At 35.6% G+C, this 20,407-nt stretch overlaps 1 protein-coding gene across 2 annotated transcripts in view; it reads right to left on the bottom strand.

The window, feature by feature from the left end:
- Nucleotides 1–5,417: 5,417 nt before the first annotated feature.
- LOC140139764 (extracellular signal-regulated kinase 2-like) overlaps nucleotides 5,418–20,407 on the bottom strand; it is a 33,877-nt gene continuing 18,887 nt past the window's right edge. The window contains exons 5-14 of one of the 2 annotated variants that reach the window (XM_072161470.1): nucleotides 17,825–17,955; nucleotides 16,100–16,272; nucleotides 14,976–15,173; nucleotides 13,613–13,747; nucleotides 12,456–12,561; nucleotides 11,804–12,005; nucleotides 10,587–10,694; nucleotides 9,051–9,166; nucleotides 8,055–8,237; nucleotides 5,418–6,933 (exon numbers count right to left, since the gene is read on the bottom strand). In XM_072161470.1, the coding sequence (XP_072017571.1) occupies nucleotides 6,751–6,933; nucleotides 8,055–8,237; nucleotides 9,051–9,166; nucleotides 10,587–10,694; nucleotides 11,804–12,005; nucleotides 12,456–12,561; nucleotides 13,613–13,747; nucleotides 14,976–15,173; nucleotides 16,100–16,272; nucleotides 17,825–17,955 (1,535 nt within the window). In that variant the 3' untranslated portion in view covers nucleotides 5,418–6,750. The remainder of the gene's footprint in view (nucleotides 6,934–8,054; nucleotides 8,238–9,050; nucleotides 9,167–10,586; nucleotides 10,695–11,803; nucleotides 12,006–12,455; nucleotides 12,562–13,612; nucleotides 13,748–14,975; nucleotides 15,174–16,099; nucleotides 16,273–17,824; nucleotides 17,956–20,407) is intronic. The other variant, XM_072161471.1, reaches the window with a different exon arrangement.

Consider the following 20,407-nt stretch of genomic DNA (forward strand, 5'->3'; position numbering starts at 1 on the left):
TATTTGTTTATAATATTGTATGGCTGACATGAAGAAGGGGGCTGGTGGTTTTCTGTAACTTTTCTCCACCCACCAGTCCCAAGTACAGGGAATAAAAATGGAAAAACAAAAAAAACTATTGGTATTCTTTTTTAAAAACTAATAAAAATAAAAATATTATAAGCATTCATTATATTATTATTATCAGGCGCTTAACAAGGTGATAAAAGATTGGGTGCCCAAAGTTATGATTCTGGAAAGCGGAGTGAGTGAAGCTGCAAAAATGGGCGCCCTGTTTGCGCTGCGAGTGTCATCAATCTTTTTTAGAAACATATTAAATTGTAAGAACAATAGTGTCTATATATAAACACATTTCAAAACCAAAAGACCACTATAGTCTGTATACTTTCCTCGAGTCAGTAAAGTAAAATCAAATTTTGGGATTTTCTCAAAAACTGTTAATTTTGTCAGGAATCTGTTATGCTAGTTGGATTTCTGTATCATTTCCTTTCTGAAAATATATACTTTTATATACTTCACATCATTACATTTAGAGACACAATAAAAAAATAATACCTAAATTACTGACTCGAAAAAGGTATACAGACTACCCAGCGAATACAAAACATTTTCGACATCATTCGCAAAAGGTTAAAAAGGTTGCCAGAAAACGTTTAAATGTCAGGTTATATAAAGGGTATAAAACGTTTTCATAACATTCAGAAACGTTTTTTGATAATTCACTGCAAATATTCTAACATGTTTTTCAAGTGTTGAAAAAATATTTGGCAACAAATGTTTGCAAAGAATATTTTACAATAACATTTTGAAAACAATTTTAAAACATTTTGTAGTGTGTTTTCATACAAAACATTTCAAAACATTTTAATGACCTTTATATATGACCAAAACATAACCTGCTGGTTGCTGGGTATACATGTATATAAAAATGGATAGATGTCAAAAAACATGACATCATATTTGAACTTGAAGATATCTTACACTACCCACAATGCATTTCTCCCACTTAAATTTCCTGTATTGATTTGCTGTAGAATGCAACATGTTTGTTTGCAAAGGATTTTGGGAAGGATATCTTCTCTGAACTCAAACCATCAAACCTTGCCCAAGAACACACATCTAGATGAGCATTTTATTACATCAATAAAGTCTTCTCTTTATTATTATAATACCATAGTAATTACTCAAGGTGAAACCCTATTCTGTGTAATTATTCATAATTATACAGAACGAAATACATATATATCATTGGCAGACGAAACTGATTCATGACTTACTTACAAAAGATTATCTATATCTGAATACAGTATAGGCCTACTAAGTCTACCTCCCCCCCGCAGTGGTGGCACCTCAGAAATGTCCACCCCCCCATCAAAATAGGAATGTGCGTTTTTATGCCCAAAATACCAAAGTTAGGTACAATTCTGGTTTACACTGAACACCCTGTGTTTTAAGTACAATTCTGATGGTTTACCATGCGCACCCTGTATTTTAGGGTTAGGGTTAAGATTAGGTTTATACTTGTGCGCAGGGTATACCAGAATTATTCCCAAATTTTATTAGCAAAATTGGGTTTGTTTTTCCTTAAGTAGAATGTTCTAGCACCCCCCTTCAAAAAAAAACAAAACAAAACTCATTTCTAGTGCCACAACTATTTGGTACCAATTGCTCAAAAGAAAATATCACAAAAATATTACAAACGTACTATACATTGGCACTTGGTTTATTATGCGGTTAATAACATAAGAATGAAATATTTATTTCTTAATGAAAAAGAAGTATGGTGTACACAAATGTATTACAAATGTAATTCCATTAAGCTGGAAAAAGGTAAATGGTATTCCATTTATATTGAAATCAATTTTCTAAAAGTTTGAACTGATTTTCAGCACATCAAATTCAACTAACATTGACTTTTCAATGTGTCACACACATTTTCATCAGTTTTGATGTACTGTATACCTGAAATATTCGCGGTGATTTTATTTTCGCGAATTTCACAGATTAATATGGGCCCGCAAAAATAAAACCTGTGAATATGTTAAAATGGAAGAAATTTCTTATGTATTTTATTATAGAAGTTGCCAACAACCGCACATTTGACACCTAGCAAAATTGTAAGTACTTGACACCTCGGAAGTATCTGTACGCGAAAATATTGGCATTCAGTACTTGCCCTTTTATTGATGTGTCACATATTGAAAATTCAAAGCCAGTTGGAATTTGGTGTGATGAAAAGTCCGTGAAAACTTTCAGAAATTGTTTATCACCAGCATGTATGAACTTGCATCCAAGTATTTTAATCCTGTTAACTGCAAAGTATTTTGACCTGATGATCAATATCAGTCTCAGTATTGAAAGATGGCCGAATAACCATCATAAATTCCACAGAAGAAATAATTTATCTTGTGTTTGGATCAAAAGTTCTTTTATTCATGCAGCAGTATTTGAAGCTGCTGAAATCTAGAAACGTCGATCATGGACTATGGCTTTGGTAATGTCTCTACTATGAAAACGAGACATGGCATTGATTTCATCTGAGTCTGCACAACTGCGTTATATTTTTGCCCGATTGCATGGACCACATCTTCCTAATACTACTAAGCACATTATCTGATATAATATTGTAATGTTACAAGTTCAATAACATTTTAAAGGGTTCACTGACAAGACTTTAAAATAAATCAAAAAGTTTTTTACAAAATTAAAAAAAAATTGTTGGAAGCATTTTTGTTTTAGAAACCTAGTTGAATTTACAATATCACACATTTTTGCATTCGGCCACTGTAGTCTTGTTCAGATGAGAGCTTACCTCATGGGCTGCCTTTTGAGAGGAATCAATCCTCAGCTCTTCTTGCATTTGGATTTGCAAGAGCGATTTATAGCTCCTCTAGATAACTCATTAATTCTTTATGCTTTAAAGGCCACATGTGCAAACAGCTCTTCTTGAAGAGACCAGAAGAGCATTCAAATCAATAGCTCTTTTCTAATTTTCAAAAAGACAGTCCCTGTTACCTCTAAAAAAATGTTAACACGGAGGTAGTGTAAGGTCTCATCATTTAACACTAATACTTGTCCACATTGTCCCTCCTCGCAGTTGTTAACTTTAAGCACTCTGTAATTAGCTGTAGTGATCGCTATGGGCTAGTGCGCTACCACAGAGATTTCTAGGTGGTAAATGTTAAGCTTCATGTTTGTTAACACATGATACTTGCTTCGACGGGCACTAACACTAAGCTACCTCAGAGGTAGCTTAGTGTTAGTGTTAGCTTAACACAAACTTAAATCTGAGACCGTCGGCACAAGGCTTATGGCTCATACGTAAGAAATGATTCCGTTTTAAACATTTTTTGCACATTGGTTCATTCTAAATCTCACAAAGAATGCAGAAAGTAATCTACAGTGAGTCAGGCCTCCTGCATTGTTTGACAGTTGAATGGACCAAAGTGCAATTAACTGAATCTTATATAGAGAGCCATTGTGACATGTGTGACATTGTAAATTAGCCCAGTTGTGTCAGACAACATTTGCTACCAAATTTTTGTAAAAAAACCTTTCGAGTTAATTCTAAAAATCGTAAGGGGAAACTTAGAACATGTGAACCCTTTAGTTAATACAATAATTAGCATTTTTGCTCTTTCAGAGTGAAGTTTAAATAGATAGTCATACTTAAAAAGACTTATATTCCAACATAACATTTCTAAAAACTTTTGATATATATTTGATTTGGTTAATACTGAAACAAAACAAGGTTAGTAACATCAGCAGGCACATTCTGAAGACACATCAATGGAATAAACTACAATGACAGAATATATCAAATGACATATTGAATATTCATGACATTCTTATTAATAAATATTCAAGAGGCAAATTTCAATATTCATGACATCCTTGAATGAACTACAATGACTGAATATTTCAATTAATTTTCAGTTTCAACTCGGTTTCATTATAATTGACGTATAGGGCTTTTTATTTTTTTTTGGAGAAGAGCAGATAGGGCAACTACTTAATTATATTTATATTATTTATATTTTTTTTTGTTACTAAAAATGGAGGTTATAGCAGCCTCAGGGAGTCAAGGGACATGCTCTCCATAGAACTACATAGAAACATGGCCCTAAAATAAAAATGCCCATTTCTTTTTTGCTAAAATTTGGCATATGATGTTAATGCAAATTTAAATTTATATTGTTGTTGCTGCTCTTCTAAATTCATTAATAAAATGTCCACCCCAGACCAAGATGGTTTATAATCAGAATCATTAAGATCATTTCAAAATAAGCTGAAAATAATAATGATGCACACTGTCTATGCGGAAATTGAAACCGGTTTTGTATTGTACATGTAGTTTTGATAAATTAAGCGATACTAATAAATTCACACACATTGTTAAAAGTTGTTTACACTTGATCATTACTAACATCACACACACCATCAATCACATGTTCACTTACATAGTCATATGACCACTTTGTGATGAATAGAGCATGCAAAATAAGCCCTATCGCATTGCAATCTGCACCCCAAAATGTGCCTGTTGCAATATAACTTTAAAAGTGTGGTGCAAAATTGCGATACCACATTGTACTGACTTTTATGTGTTGATTGTCTGAGACTGCACTTCAAGTTGCTCTGCGTCAGATGAAATTGCACCACAACTTTCAAAATGGGGTGCAAAGTGCAGCCCAAGGTAAAAAAAAATAATAATAAGATGACTGGATGAATACATGGTCATTTTATGTTAATGTTAACATCATCAGCATGTGCTCATAAAATGATAACCACATAATCACCAAATGATCACTAATTGACCACCATCAGTGGTCATAATTACCAGATGGTCACTTTGTGGTCACATCATATTGACCACATAATCATAGTGCTTTCATTACATGATAAGCACATGGTACTTTTATAGTCATAAAGACAACAGCAAGGAATCAGCCAATGGGTCAACATAATGACAACATGTTCACCCCTTTATTATGCAGTGACCACATGGTTACCTTGGTGTCAATGTGGTCATCGTGCATATAGTCACTGTTGGGTCATTTCAATATGTGACATGATCTGCTCCATGGGGGCCAAAGGAGACATTTTTGAAAATTGAGTTACTATAATTATTACCTTGTAGTAACATTAGGCTATCATAATACTGAAAACACCAAGGTGTAGCATACTTAAGTTATGAGGTTTTGTGATGTGTAATTTTGTATATATTTTATTGTTTTTACTGCCATATTTTTGCCTTTATTTCAGTTTCAAATTTGCCGCCTTTGGCCCCCATGGACCAGATCGTGTTAAATATGACCACTTGTTCCATTGTATGATGACCACATGGCCACAGTGCTATCATATGATAAACATGTGGTTCTGTTTGCATGGTGGTTACATAATTCATTTAGTTATAGTCAATCATGACCACAGTGCTTTCATATGATAACCATGTGATCACTATTACATGGTGGTTACATAATTCATTCAATTATGCCCACGCAGTCAGTTTATCATGACCACATGGTCACAGTGCTATCATATGATAACCATGTGGTCACTATGTAGTTCCACAATTCATTCAATTATGACCACATAGTCCATTTATAGTTTATCATGACCACAGTGCTATCATATGATAACCACGTGGTCACCTTTGCTAAATGATGTAGTACTTTCTAAAGGTGGTTGACTGTAGGCAGTAGTTGCTGACATATCTGTTTAGCCAATCTGTTTCTACTGGGACCATTACTTGGCAACCCCTTGCTCAGTAGAAACATGTCAAATAAACTGCCTAACTGGCTGCAGTTCCCAATATCTGATTTCCTCAATTGGATTTTTCCAGTTGACATCCATACACCCCCTATGGGAGACATGGCCTTCATCTCCCACACAGAGAGTGTAGATTTTAATTGGAGTCACACATACAGGTTAACTCCATTTGAAAGTCACACTCCTAGAAAGAGAGCATATCTTCCATAGCAGGTGTCTGGATTTTAACTGGGTTTCACCTTTTTAAGACATACAAAGTTATTGTCTGTTGCAGCCTTGTATCTTTTTTTTGTGTCAGAAGTTCATTTTGTTTTTCAAAACAAGATAATGCACAAAGGCAATGAAACAAACAATCATTTTTAAAACTTAAATATGATATATTTTGGTCCATGATGCATATAGCAAGACACAGATGGAAAATTGTATAATTTAGTTGCAGGTTTTATGTACCTAGGCACTAAACATTAATTATACCATATTGAAGGAATTGGCTATTATCAGGTATAGGTCCATAATTTATACACTCCCACTGATGCTAGTTTGGTCCGATTTCAATTGGCCCAACTTTTTTCATTTCTGTCTCACTATTGCAAAACAAATCTACAGTTTGATCAGCTCGTAATAGGCGGGAAATGTTAGCCTTTTACTACTACGCTGAAAAGTGACCCATGTTAAAGTGCTACTAGTTGATCTATCTGGTCTTTATTTTGTGTGTTAAAGTAGACAAAAAATAGGACATAAACTAATAATTTGTGATGCTTCTGGAAAGATATCACAAGAAAATCCTCAAAATAAAATATTTTGATATTAATCCGCGATGTTATAAGGCCCGCCGATACGAGCTGATCAAAGCATAGGGGTTGGTACAAGACCCTATCTGCAAAAGCTGCCAGGTGTCATTATGTACAATAGAATTCAGAAATTGTCAAATGTCTAGAGGGCAGCTATTGAAGATTGAGCCTTCTTGATCATTATACGCTACCACTTGGTAGCCGTCAAATGTGATAAGGCACTAGCATTTATGGTACCATGACTCTGTGAGTAGCTGCCGAGTTTGGTGCGAGGAGCCCCAGATGAAGGAAGGTTTTTACCAAACTGTTTTCGTCCATATGATGGCTTTGGTCTCTCTTCCTTTGCTGATGAGGCACGTTGAGATGGGAGCTGAAATTAAGAGCACATTCAATTATTGAACATAGTAATTGCATTTTGCTAGGCATCATTCCAATTAGAGCACAATACATTTTAATAACACAAGACAAATAGCGGTATGACGAGAGCTGATGATGAGCACTTATCATGTAAACAAATCTTGAGCTAGATCCCATGGATGCTACTTAATAGCCGATTTCTATGTTGCAGACAAGGCCTGGATCTCTGAATTCTCTACCAGTGTCTTAGCTAGCCACCCGTCTGCCCGTTATTTTGGACGGGGAGTTTGCTCCTGGGACGGGCAAAATTAATGCCTTTGACAGATGCTACATTATAATTGTAGGTGTTTAAAAAGGCTATTGACCTTTATCGTAGACCAGATTTGCAAAATAAGGCCATAGCAACACACATTTGAACTCTTTGAACCCCCAATGAGCTGTAAGTCTGGTAATATTTTAAAGGTTGAATTAGGACAGGCAATTTTATTGAAATGATGGGGAAACCTTAAATTTTTAGCTACCCTCTTAAACTGACTAGTTTGGTTAGGAGCTCAGAATAAATAAACACCTAATACAAAGTCTACCTCCAATCTAGAACTTGATGCAGGTAAACCCATGATACTGTCCCTGGTGCACTTTGATCAGCTCATAATTGGCGGGTCTTATATCATCGCGGATTAATACCTATATTTATTTCGAGAATTGTCTTGTGACATCTTGCCAGAAACATCTCAAATTATTCATTCAAGTCCAATGCGTTGTTTATTTTCTTTAACAAGCACAATAGAGACCTGACAGGTCAACTATGACACTTTTAATGTGGGTCTACTTTTCGGCGTAGTGATAAAAGCCTAAAGTAACAATTTCCTCCGATTACGAGCTGATTAAATAATTTAGTGCATTTCTGAGTGCTGCTGCTCCCCTCTGACCCTCATCCCCCCCGGCTAACTGCTATATTGTGAATGATAACCAAATACACATTTTTCTCACATATCTAGAACATGTCCCTTGTGATCCGTGCATTTCTCAGTACTGCTGAGAAGAACCTCCTCTTAGACACACATACTCCCCTTCTGACCCTCACATCCCCTCCCCCATTAGTGGGATTAATCACCTAATACAAAGTTTACTCACCAATCTAGAACTTGATACATGTAGACCCATGCCACTGGATTTGTCCCTTGTGACTTGTGCGTTTCTCAGTCCTGCTGAGAAGGATCTCGTTCTCTGGTGACTCCCGCCTGCTGCCTGGCTGGTGGTGCCGTTCCTGGCACTATTGTTAGATTGGAGGTAGTTGTCACTGCTAAAGTGTTGCGCCTGAAGAAAAAAAATACCATTGTGGCTTGGATGAGTTAACAGTGGTGTGAAGAAAACAAAACCAAATTATCAGCCTCTAAGAAATATTTTGGTACAAAGAGGGCTGTATCATGTATTGAGCCAAACAAGTCTTGTTTGCTGTATTGCATGCTGACAAGATAAACAACATAGCCCTGAACAACTTCAGCTCTTAAGAACCACACAATCAGATGTGTTACAGAAGAGGTTATTCATTGTAAAGGCAACATCAGCTTTACAAAAAGTAAAGGGTCCTTCCTTATCATGTTTACTTGATGGACGCCCGACAATTATTGCATTTTATTTCATAAATATTTCTATAAATAGCGAACCTTTAGCACCAGCGGGTTAGAATTTTGCACAGCACAAGAACCAACCAAGGCACTAATACCTTTCTTACAGTGCCCTTGACTGATTACTTAAATGATCTAATCATATGAGTAACCTATCAAAATAGATTTCTTATACAATTAGGAGTTTTAAGCTTAACACCTTCAGCCCTAAACTATTTTCTGATTGGCTCAATACATGATACAGCCGTCTTTGTACCAAAATATTTCTTAGAGGCTGATAATTTGGTTTTGTTTTCTTCACTCCAGTTAAAAAGGGTGTCCACCTGCTATATGACCAAGGTTCGATATGTCAAAAGTAAGAAAATAAGGTTCAATATGTTGAATAAAGGTTTGTTAAGGCTAGGATTGTATTTAGATTGGAAATAACAAACCTTATTTCATATTCAAAGAAGCAAACCTTCAATATACTGGGCAGTAGCAGTTACAAAATCTGTTAACTTACGGCATTGATATTTTCTAGACTACGTTGCCTATGTAGTAATCTGGAGGCACCCTGTGTTGATTTGCCTTGCGGTGATGATAGATGGTCTTTGGTGGCTGTCCTCCCAAAGGCAACACCTGCAAAGAAACAAAAGAACTGATTGGTTAACTACATAATGTAATCGTCTGATTAACCAATCAAAATATAGAATTAGATATCTAAGCACATTTTAATCCACTTTGAAGCCTTACAGACGGTTCTTGTCATATCTCTCGATTAGTTCAAATTATGATATAGTCCTGTTTGTAATCAATCAAAAGAGTTCTTAGATGCCAAATTCTGGTAGTGCGGTTAACACTAGTAATATTATTCAGTTCCAGTCATGAAAACAACAAAGGTTGTTTTTTTTACTAGAAATAAAAGCTTCTTTTGTCCTTACCTTACAAAAGAACAGCTTTTGAAAGATCGTTTTTGAAATTCCGTAAAAAGTTGTTGGTCTTTTCCTTTCAATATTTTTGCATTTTGAGTTCACACTTCTAAATTGCTTAAAAACACTTAGTTATGACTGAAGTGACATAGAAGTGAAATGTCCATATTCACATCTTATTAGGCTTCATTGGTAAGTTCAATATATGCAGTTTGACTCTGAAATCTTTAAAAAAAGGTTGTGGGGGAAAAATATCAGCTCATCCTCTGTCCTATTTTTTTCGTTTGGTGACATTAAAGAAATACTTAATAGTTTTAAAGAGGGGAAATAGGCCAAACTATTTTTCTTGAGGTACTGGCTAACAGGCCTATCACCGCAAACCCAAAGGTTGAGAATTGGTAGGCCTGTAGCCAGTACCGAGGGAAAAATAGTTGTCCTATTTACCCAATAAACCATGTAATATTTGTTTTATTACACCAAATTTTGACTATCGGCATGAGGTTGTAGTAAAATAGGAAAACCTATCACACTGGGATAAGGAATTGATGTTTGTGATTGACCAATGAAGTGGCATGATTTGCTGATGACTATTCATGAGCTGTAATAATATACAAATATTAACTGTCTATGAGTGTGATGGTCGAAATATAATCACGAGGTGAAAGATGGAACAATACATCTTTCACCGATTGTTTATATTTCGACCATTACACAAATTTAAGACAGTTAATATTTGTTTTATATCACTCATACATAAATTCTGTTGCTCAAAAATACTATTTAAGATAGGGAATACATTTTTCATCAACATAACACCATGTTTTGCCGTGACATACTTAACCTTTTGGTGTCCACCCCATAACTAAATCGGCGAGTCTAAGAGTCAGCGCACGGCTTGGCGCAGGCGCACTACTATGATGGTAAAAACTACCACACAGAGAGGCTGATGGTAAAAATGATAAATGGCTATACTATCAACCAATGAACTGTCTAGAATTTATGTATGAGTGATATAATACATACTACTATTTGTGCTTAGCCAAGTATAACACAAAGAAAACATATAACACATCAAAAACAACAATAATGAGCCGTATCTCAGAAAAATCATAATTTTCTGTATTAATCACCTGTATTAATCTGATGTGCACTTGAACTAGGATGAGGGCGCTTGTTTGGTAGTACACCGCCTGAGTGCGCAGCAGCTAGAGGCGGTCTCCGAGGTAAGGCTCTAGACTCTACATCACCACACCACCATCAAGACACAGCAAGGCAATAATATACAGCAAGCAATTACAGAGCATACAAAGCAGAGGCAGAGACGGAAAAAGCAAAAGAAAAACAAATAAATGAGAAATCATAATCACACGTGCAGAAAGTAAACACAAGTCATATACAATAAACAAAAACCATATATATCCAGAATGTTCATAATAGGGTGGCATGACTAATAGTTGTAATCGTGACTATTGTAATGAAATACAGAGATAAAAAGACTAAATTGCGTCTGACGTCATTCGTCAATCAAACTCCCTACAATCCTTGATTGGTAATTAATTAAAATAGCACGTAAAAGGAAGGCCGATTTATCTGCTGCTGATCGGAGAAAAGGAAAAGCAGAAAATGGCGAAAATTTATATACTTTTACAAGGCAAAAAGCAACTTTTCTAGGCATTGTTGACATGGTGCCTTCGGGAAAGAAAGTTTCCAACTATAATAAAGATCTAACTTTTGAGATGGTTTGTATGTTTGAAGGTGCAAAATTATCAATAAGGTGCCTGGTTTTACCGCCGCACGTTCAGCAACTTTTAAACCAACCGTGCTCGAGTTTGATTGACAGATGACGTCAGACGCGATTTAGTCTTTATCTCGGTCTTTCATTATAGTGATGCAAGGGAAAAAAGTTCCCATAAAAAATACCATTGATGTACTATGACATCATCAGTCATCACTGATCAATAGTACTTTCTTATAGGAATTTGCTTCCCTGCTGTGAATTATCGGGGAAATAGTACATTTCATGTCTGTGTTCACAGATGATACCCTTTTGTCAATGTCAAGTGCCCCCAGAAAAAAGCATTTCGAGACCAGATGCAAATTATGAACATTACCCCCTACAAATAGCATAGAGTAAATGCACTGTTCAAGTTGAAATCCATACACCCCTTATAGAAGACATGACTTAATCACCCACTCCCACACAAGGGGTGTAGATTTCAAATGGAGTCACCACTCAGGTAACAAGATTTGAAATGCATACTCCTTGTGTGCACAATTTGTCATGTCTTCAACAGGTGTGTGGATTTCAAATGGAATAGTCCAGTGTGAACTATGACCTGAAACCCACCTGTGACTGAGGCTTGTGGGGCAGCGCCACTAGCTCCTACTTTAGGTTGCACTGTGATGTTGTTGTTGGCACTTGATACGGCTGCGACAGGGTGCGATGTCTCGTCCGCCATGGATGAGGTGTCAGATGGGGGCGGTGTTGGCTTGGCTTTCTTGTCTTCACGTAATTGTTTTCTGTGTTTGGTTTTCTTTTCTAATATTGTCTGTTGAAGTAAATAGGAGAAAAATGTAAACATTTGTAAAAATCTAATTAGTTTGACAATTCAAAAAAATGTCTCAGTCAATTTCAATTAAAAAAAATGTCTCAGTCAATTTCAGCATTACATTTGTAGGTAAAATACTGTTCTATTAGCATAACAGGCTAAAAACCAAGGTAGGTAGGTTGGGATGTATTTTGCCTCCAAATAAAAATACCAAATTGATTTTGGGTGTATTTTCCACTAGTTTTACAAGAGCAACAAAACCAAAATGAAAAATGTGGGTGCTTTCCCGACCCAAATATTTTTTTCCTTCAAAACTAATTTTGGTTACGCCAATATAACAATTTGTTTCATGGCCTTAGCAGGAAGTAGTGGTCTAGTTATATATCAGAAACTGCCCACTACACTAGGTAACAAGCATTAAACACCAAATGGGCATATAATTTTGTTTACCTCGTATAGCTTCCTCCTATATTCATTGACTGATAACTGGACATCATCATCTAGTGGTGGAACAACATCATAATCTAGTGCGATTTCCTCAGCTGGGTTGGAAAACCTATATGGTACAAAAAATTATGGGGAGAGAAAGAATTTGTTATTTTTATTTACAACCTGGTAGATTGTTCCTTTCAAATCTGCCTCCTCTGAATTTCAATATGGGCTTAATTGATCAAAGATTAAGGTCACACAACTTCTGCTTTTATAGTAGCCAACACCAAATATTATACAAATATTGACTGCTATTAGGGACATGGTTAAAACTATAGGCCCAATTAAGATAATCTCAAAACCATGCTATGACCTGAGGCACAGCCGAGGATCATAGCATGGTTTTGAGATCACAGCGGACCTATAATTTTAACAATGTCCTGAATTAAGTTGTCAATATTTGTTTTTATATCTGAATGGATGTGTGTGGAAGTCGCGATTGTGCAGTTTGATTGGGACGCATATGACTGGTCCATAGTTCGTTTCCATGATACCGGTCCATAGTTAATTTTGATGGCATAGCTAATTCAATGACTGCACTTTCAACCAATCAGATGACAGGAATCTATCTATTAGGTATATAATTATAACTATGTCAAATATGACAACTATTTGGAGTTCAAAATCTTAATAAAAACTAAGTGGACTGAAGAATGGATACTCCGCAGAACACATAACACAGCCACTCAAAAATGCTCACAAAAAACTTATGGATATAATATAGATGAATTTCAACAAAATGTACACCAATATTAAACAATTTTTTTAGTCAAAAGATTTTTTTAGTCAAAAGATAAAACAAAAATTAAACAATTTTTAAGTGTAATTCTCGACATATTTTTATGTAAAAATATTCCTGTTTATGCTTTTTTGACAGCACAATATATAATAGTCGACTATATGTCCCGGGCTACATGTATCATGATGAGGTCATAGTCAAAAGTTATAACTATGACTACTTGACTTGGTCTCTTTGAGCGCTAAGATACAAGCAAACAAACACACACAAAAATGACAGAAAACTGATTCTTGGATGTTCTATGGCAAAAGTCTTATCTTGTGATGAATTAAGTGATCTTGATAGGGACTTTGACCCAAGTTATAATAAGACAGGTTACCTTTTAACATAAGGATGCTTGAGTGCCTGTGCTGCTGTTAGCCTCTTCTCTGGATTGAAATGTAGTAGTTTCCTTAGTAGATCTAATGCGTCAGCAGGTGCCTTTGGTAATATATCCTCAAATGATTGTCTATGTCTGTATTTGAAAGAAAATCGAGGATATTCCATTTAAAATCCACTTTCCCCCTTAAGGTTTAGGTATAGTGGCACAGAGGGAATATCAGTTTCAAATAGAATAGACAATTTGGTAGTTTTCATTTGATATACTCACTCCAGTTAGGGAAGATATTTTTAAATATAAAGCTATATATACAGGGAGTTTAGATTTCAAATTAATTAACCCAAGCCAATTCTATTTGAAAAACATACTGCCTTTGTGTAAGACTATTCATAAACTGTCCACAGGGAGTGTGAATTTCAAATGGAATAGCACATTTGCAGAAATGGATTCATATTGATTTGATATAGGTCAAACTAAAGGAGTTTAGGAGTCAGCCATGCTTCCATCTTGCAAAACAACAATTATTTATTTAAATTCAAAACATTAAGTGATGTATTTTTCCAACATCGGCAGTAGTATTCAAGTGTTTCAACGTTATGACAGTACTGCTTCATCATCAACTTTTTTATTTAGATTCAAAGGTCACTAAGGGGTGACTTCCAGTCTGAAACTAAATACCTTTAACATGCCTCTTCTGTCACAAATAACATAGCACAAGCACAGTGCCACCACTTGTACAAATGCATTGCCATTAGCTAGTGTCTTTTGGGTGTTCACGGATTTGGTCTCAGACCAAAAACATTAAAAAAATATGTTCATTTAGAAATAACATAGCAGAGCAACATCACTCGCACACATTAGTTGATGTGTAATAGGACCTATGATGTTTTGAGTCAAAGATCACATAGATGATAAATCACCGTCTTCGTAGTCACAGGACCACATGTCTAGTTTCATTTAGAGAATAAAGGTATTGTTTTTAGCCACTGGAGTGCATCTATCGTCTCATATAACACAGTCCTGTTGTTGCTATGCACCTCTGATTGGTTCAAATTGCGAGTATGTGTATTGCGTCGATGCACACGCGCTGACCCGTGTGATATCGTGTCATATCACACGGGTAATAACCAATAAGATTGCAGGAACATTCTCAAGTGTTTAAGAATTTGTATTCATAGAACTCCTCGCAATGCAAGGTTTTGAGTAATTGAATTTGAAATAAAGGCATTGCTTCCACATCAGCTTGACTAGGTGGGTATATAATATTAATAATTCTCTAAATTTGGTCATGTTTCAGCATGCTTAGTGCCCTGCCTATATATGGACTGTTAAACCCCACTTTCAGCCTAGCTTGCTTTCTTACCTGAGTGACACTTTGTCTAGTACTGATGCTCCATAGTCTGATGGCATTGCTTCAACGTCAGCTCGACTGGGTGGGTCTATAATATTCATTATTCTTTCTATTTGGTTAAAAGTTGACGAGCCTGGAAATAGTGGTTTTCCTCGTAAGAGTTCCCCTAATATACACCCTACGCTCCACATGTCCACTCCTTTTGTATACCTGAGAGAGGGTGAATGTTCATAAAGCACAATAAAAGCAACAGAATAAGCACATACAAAGCATTAAAGTTTTTTTTTTAACTTCTGTGGTCCGGATGCAGCTGGTGAATTGCGATCGCGTAGAAGTGACAAGGTCGCCTACTACGCGCCCGCGCCCGAAGACCAATGGGTCAGCCGGCTTGTTGTCAAGTGCGTTGATCAGCCAATCAGCGTGATTGTTTATTGCTTTTGCATTTACGCTCGTGTACGCGATACGCACAAGCATGACCACGGAAGTTTAAAAAAACAACTTTAGGCTATTCCACTTGAAATCCACACTCCTGTGGAAGATTTAGTCTTACAGAGGAAGTGTGGAGTTCAGGTTTATAGGTGTTTTATTCTAGATATCAGCAAATTTTGTTTTTGAAATTCCCACTGTGGGAGATTAAGATGTTTTCCATAGGGGGTGTGTGGATTTTAACTGGAATAACCCATTACAGTGTTTCAATCTAGCAAATCTACTGTACGAAATTGTTTGAGGAAAACATCTTCCAAAGCAAAATACCCCCATGAAATGCTTTTACCTTGTCAGAAGTATTTATCTTGCATATATAAGCCCTATATGAAAAACCTTTATCCCATTCTCAGAAGGATATCAACCAAGTACAAAAACGTTATTTTTTTATTCCTTCAGAAAAGTGCTTCCTTTACAGAAATTAACCCTGGTTGGTACCTCAAAGATTTTGCGAGGGCCCCAAAACATTTACGAGCAAGGGCCCAAATGGCCATCAGCAATGCTGGCCTATTTCGAGGCCTGGAGTACATCCTTCTATAGCTTCAAGTTGATGTGGATTATACAAATTTATGAGGGCCAACCATTTTTTAAGATCAAATTAAGCGACCGAACAGTATTCAGATATTCTGGCTTATTTTGAGACCTGTACCCACCTTTTGGAAGCTAGTAATATTTCTGGAGCTCTATACCACCTAGTTGCTACATATTCTGTTAAGGCTGGGTTATTTTCATTACACTCATTGGCATCGAGTTGGGTAATGGATCTTGCTAGTCCAAAATCTGCTACTTTGACAAAACACTCGCTGTCTAATAGGATGTTTGAAGGCTGCAAAAGATAAAAATAAATTACAATTACATTTGTCACAACTACAGCATCTTATGCTTTCATTATCACCAGGCGGCGAGTGGCATGATAGAGTCGGCAACTTGTGAAACCGCCCGGCCGTATGGCATTTTCCATATACTCGGTTAGTTTTGTGGGGTTCATTATCGAACCCCAACGGTTTTCGCTTGTATTTATATTATTTATTAACATTGTTTGTGATATTTCAAGCGTTTTAAAATTTTAAAATAATCCCATTCAATTACACGGTTGACGATGAAAATTTACTGAATTTAGAGAATGCACGGCGACCACCACCTGATTATCACAGGTATTCAGGTAATTGGATGGCTTATTTTGTGTCCACATTATGAGAAATTGAAAATTAATGTAATGAATTCCCATTAAAATATTCAGCTCTGTCTGCAATTTCATGTTGAATGTGGTATTATTCTTGTATCGTACTAAAAATGACACTAAATATTATTATCACTATTTATAATTTTGTTCACCTCAAATTTGGTAGTGACGTCAATGCTACTTCGTGGTTGCGCTGCAAGCGTGGCAACAAACCGCTCATGTACGTGTGCGTGTACACTTAGGGCATTTGACTTTACGCGCCCGATTTGATACTGCGGCAAGCGAAATATGCACATATGTCACTACCAAACTTGAGATGAACCAAATTATAATGTGAAGATGTTTCATGCATGCATTAAGAGTACCAAAACATAAAAATAAAAACAATATGGAATGTTATCTTCTCTTTCTGCATAGTTGTATGTGTCACACACTTGCTTGCAATGCTATAATTCACATGTATGACAATGCAGTAATGTGCAGAATCAGCAAACTTCTTGCATGCATGGGTAATCTATGCATATTATTAAATGATTAAATGGAAACTTCACTATACCATGTGACCCAATATGTGACCATCCACCACGAAGTGGTAGTAAAGTCGGCTCTAGATCATTTTCTGTTTATTGCAGATTTTGAAAGAACACACTTTCAGCTTTAAAATGACACCTCAACCAGCTTCATCGGACATCTGGAAGTGAAGTTATGGTTCATCAAAGGTCAAATTCCTAGTATATTTTACATAGAAATCCATATACTGTTTTGATTGTATCTCAAAATGGAAAATGCCGACTTTACGACCAGTTTGTGGTGGATGGGCACATATGATTCACTCAGGCCAAAGTCAGAAATTTTTAAGATTGAGTTACTACCATTAATAACTTGCTCTACACTTACTGATGTTGAATCCCCGGGTCCCTAGCATACTTGGTTGCAAAGTTATGAACCTTTTATATGTCCATTTTCTTATGTTTTTTATTGCTTTTTCTCCTCACTTTCTGCCTATATCTCAGTTTCATTATTGTTGACTTTAGCCCGACTGGATCAAATCTGGTCACAACTATTTATATTTGGATTTAATCAACAAACAGTGCAATCATTTGAAAATAATAATTTTGAGAAACAAAATGAGGTTCTCCATTTGAGCAAATCTAACAATATGGCTTTAATGTACAACCCTGGCATAACATATTACCTTTTGGTCTCTGTGGATGACATTGCCAGAATGCATGTACATAGTAGCATTAATCAACTGATACATAATGTAGCGCTGGTGGATATCTTTTAAAATATTGCCTTTCTTGATAACTGCATGGAGGTCTGTATCTGGAGATTATAAAAGAAACAACACAAGAACATTAAGATCAAAGTGCACATGTGCGACTTGCCTACAAAATATGACCATAAAGTCGCCTGGGCACTATAAACAGACAATCCAGCACCATTCAATAGAAGAAAAAGTAATTTCTGGAGGCATGTTATTTTTTGAAGACAAATGCATGATGATTACAAAAGCTAATGAAAAACGGAATTCAAAATCTGCAATATCTCAGAAAGTTAGCTCATTTTGTGCAAACAGGTCAGTAAGGTCACATCAGGCGGCGGATGACATGATCGCGCCGGCAACTCGTGAAACCGCCCGGCCGTATGGCATTTTCCATATACTCAGTTAGTTTTGTGGGGTTCATTATCGAACCCCAACGGTTTTAGCTTGTATTTATATTATTTATCAACATAGGCCTATTTGTTTGTGATATTTCAAGCGTTTTAAAATTTCAAAATAATCCCATTCAATTACATTACGACTGCACGTCATACACCACCTGGGTCACATTATAATGTAGTCAGCATCTACTTCGCAATTACTCCTCCATTGACAACGACGCTTTTACAGTCTCTCTGAATGAGCACTTACACAACATTCATGAATCTGTTGATGTTAATGAGTATTTTGACCAGTATATAAGACATGCCATGACCTCCTGGATGAGCATGCTCCTGGAAGGACACGCTCGCGTCTAGTTAAAACATCAATTTTTAATGATTTGCCATAAAATGTGTATTAAATTGCGAATTTCAAAAATTCAAAATTATTTGATCTCAGAATGACATTCTTCGTATTCAGAATGCAATTCGATATGTCTGATGTGCTCTAATGTCCCAAAATAAATACTGTCCAAACGTTCATACCCCAGCCCTTAATAGTACATAGTTTTATTTATTTCCATATTTGATATTTTTTTGTATTCATACATGAGGCATTCCATTTGATAAACAAAAGCAGTATTATTTTTTGTTAAATTATTTGAACCAAAGTGAAATCTTGGTCAAGTTTGGATAGGATCTTTGGACATCATAAGGGCTATTTCATTATAAATGACACGTTCACAAAAATGGCTTTTATCATATCTGGTTGATATAATTAGGGTGATAATGCAGTGTTATTAACTTAATTCTAAGTATGCCACAAACTACAAGCTACATGAGCATTTTTACAGAATTCTGTCTATTTTTTGTATAAAAAAATTGCCAAAAGGTACATTTTAAACCAATTTTGGAGTCCCATTTCATTTTGCCCATGTATTCTGAATTAATTCTTTGAAAAATTAGGTACATTCTATGGCAATGTGCTTGTTGCAATGAAAATATGATATGTGTGGAACATCATGCAAGTTGAATGGTGAAAATTGGTGCAAAATGTTAAAATTCAGAGATTCTTGCAAAATTGGCATTTTTGCGTTAAATAAAAAATGAGTGTCCTCTCCAATTCATGCCTCCATTTTTGTTAACATTAAAGAGGAAATATAAACCCTTACCCTACCTGTATAATCTGTGTTATATTACCAATTGATGGGACAGGGCACTGATTGAGGAATTCATTTATTTTACATACAGTAGACCACTTGTTCTTGATACCACAGTTCGCGTTAAAAATTTGTCCTCTCCAGAACTGAAGTTAATTACTAATTGTTGAAATAAGAAGGATTATATCATAGAATGTGAAATTTGTAGAGGAAGAGTGGTCTTCCTTCTACCAAGGTGGCACATGATTTGGTATTTGTTGCATTTTTGCAAACCTGTATCCACGATTCTGTTTGCAATTTAACAAATGTCCTCTCCAGCACAATTATGTCATTTCCATGAATTGGTAAACAAACTAAAAAATAAAAATTTCAAAGAGCCAAACCCACAAGAAATTTTTGCATTTTATTGCAAATTATGCTTACAAACCACTTTAGTGTTCAAATTATTGTCCAGTTGTTGAGAACACATATGATATTATTCTGCATTGAACTTGGTTAGCTAAAAATTGCAATATTCCTAATTTAACCAGAATATTAACCCTGTTTGTAGTGGATTTTAAATGCTGGGGATCTTTTATGCAATAATATTGATGCAATAATATTGATGCAGCTATTTCTAAAGTTAAAGTATGCTTTATTATGTGTTAAAAAATGTGTCCTATCCAGAACAAATGACACAGGAGGGGTATTTTATTTTAGGTTTTCCATGACTAGTACAACAGATTGACGCAGAATACTCACTTATGCATCAGTGTAGCTATTGGGCAGGACAAAATGACTATTTCATGAATTTTTCATGTGAAGATAAAGTTTATCCTTAAAATATGTAGTAATTTTGCACCATTTATCTGGATTAGTATCAATTTACTAATTGTTTTATATTGAAACTGGCATATTTAAGACACTGAAGTGTAAAGGAACATACAACAATTATTACAGACTAAATATGAATAAGTATGAACCCAATGTTGGTT

The sequence above is a fragment of the Amphiura filiformis genome, chromosome 18 (assembly GCF_039555335.1).
Source record: "Amphiura filiformis chromosome 18, Afil_fr2py, whole genome shotgun sequence".
In the NCBI taxonomy this organism is placed as follows: Eukaryota; Metazoa; Echinodermata; class Ophiuroidea; order Amphilepidida; family Amphiuridae; genus Amphiura; species Amphiura filiformis.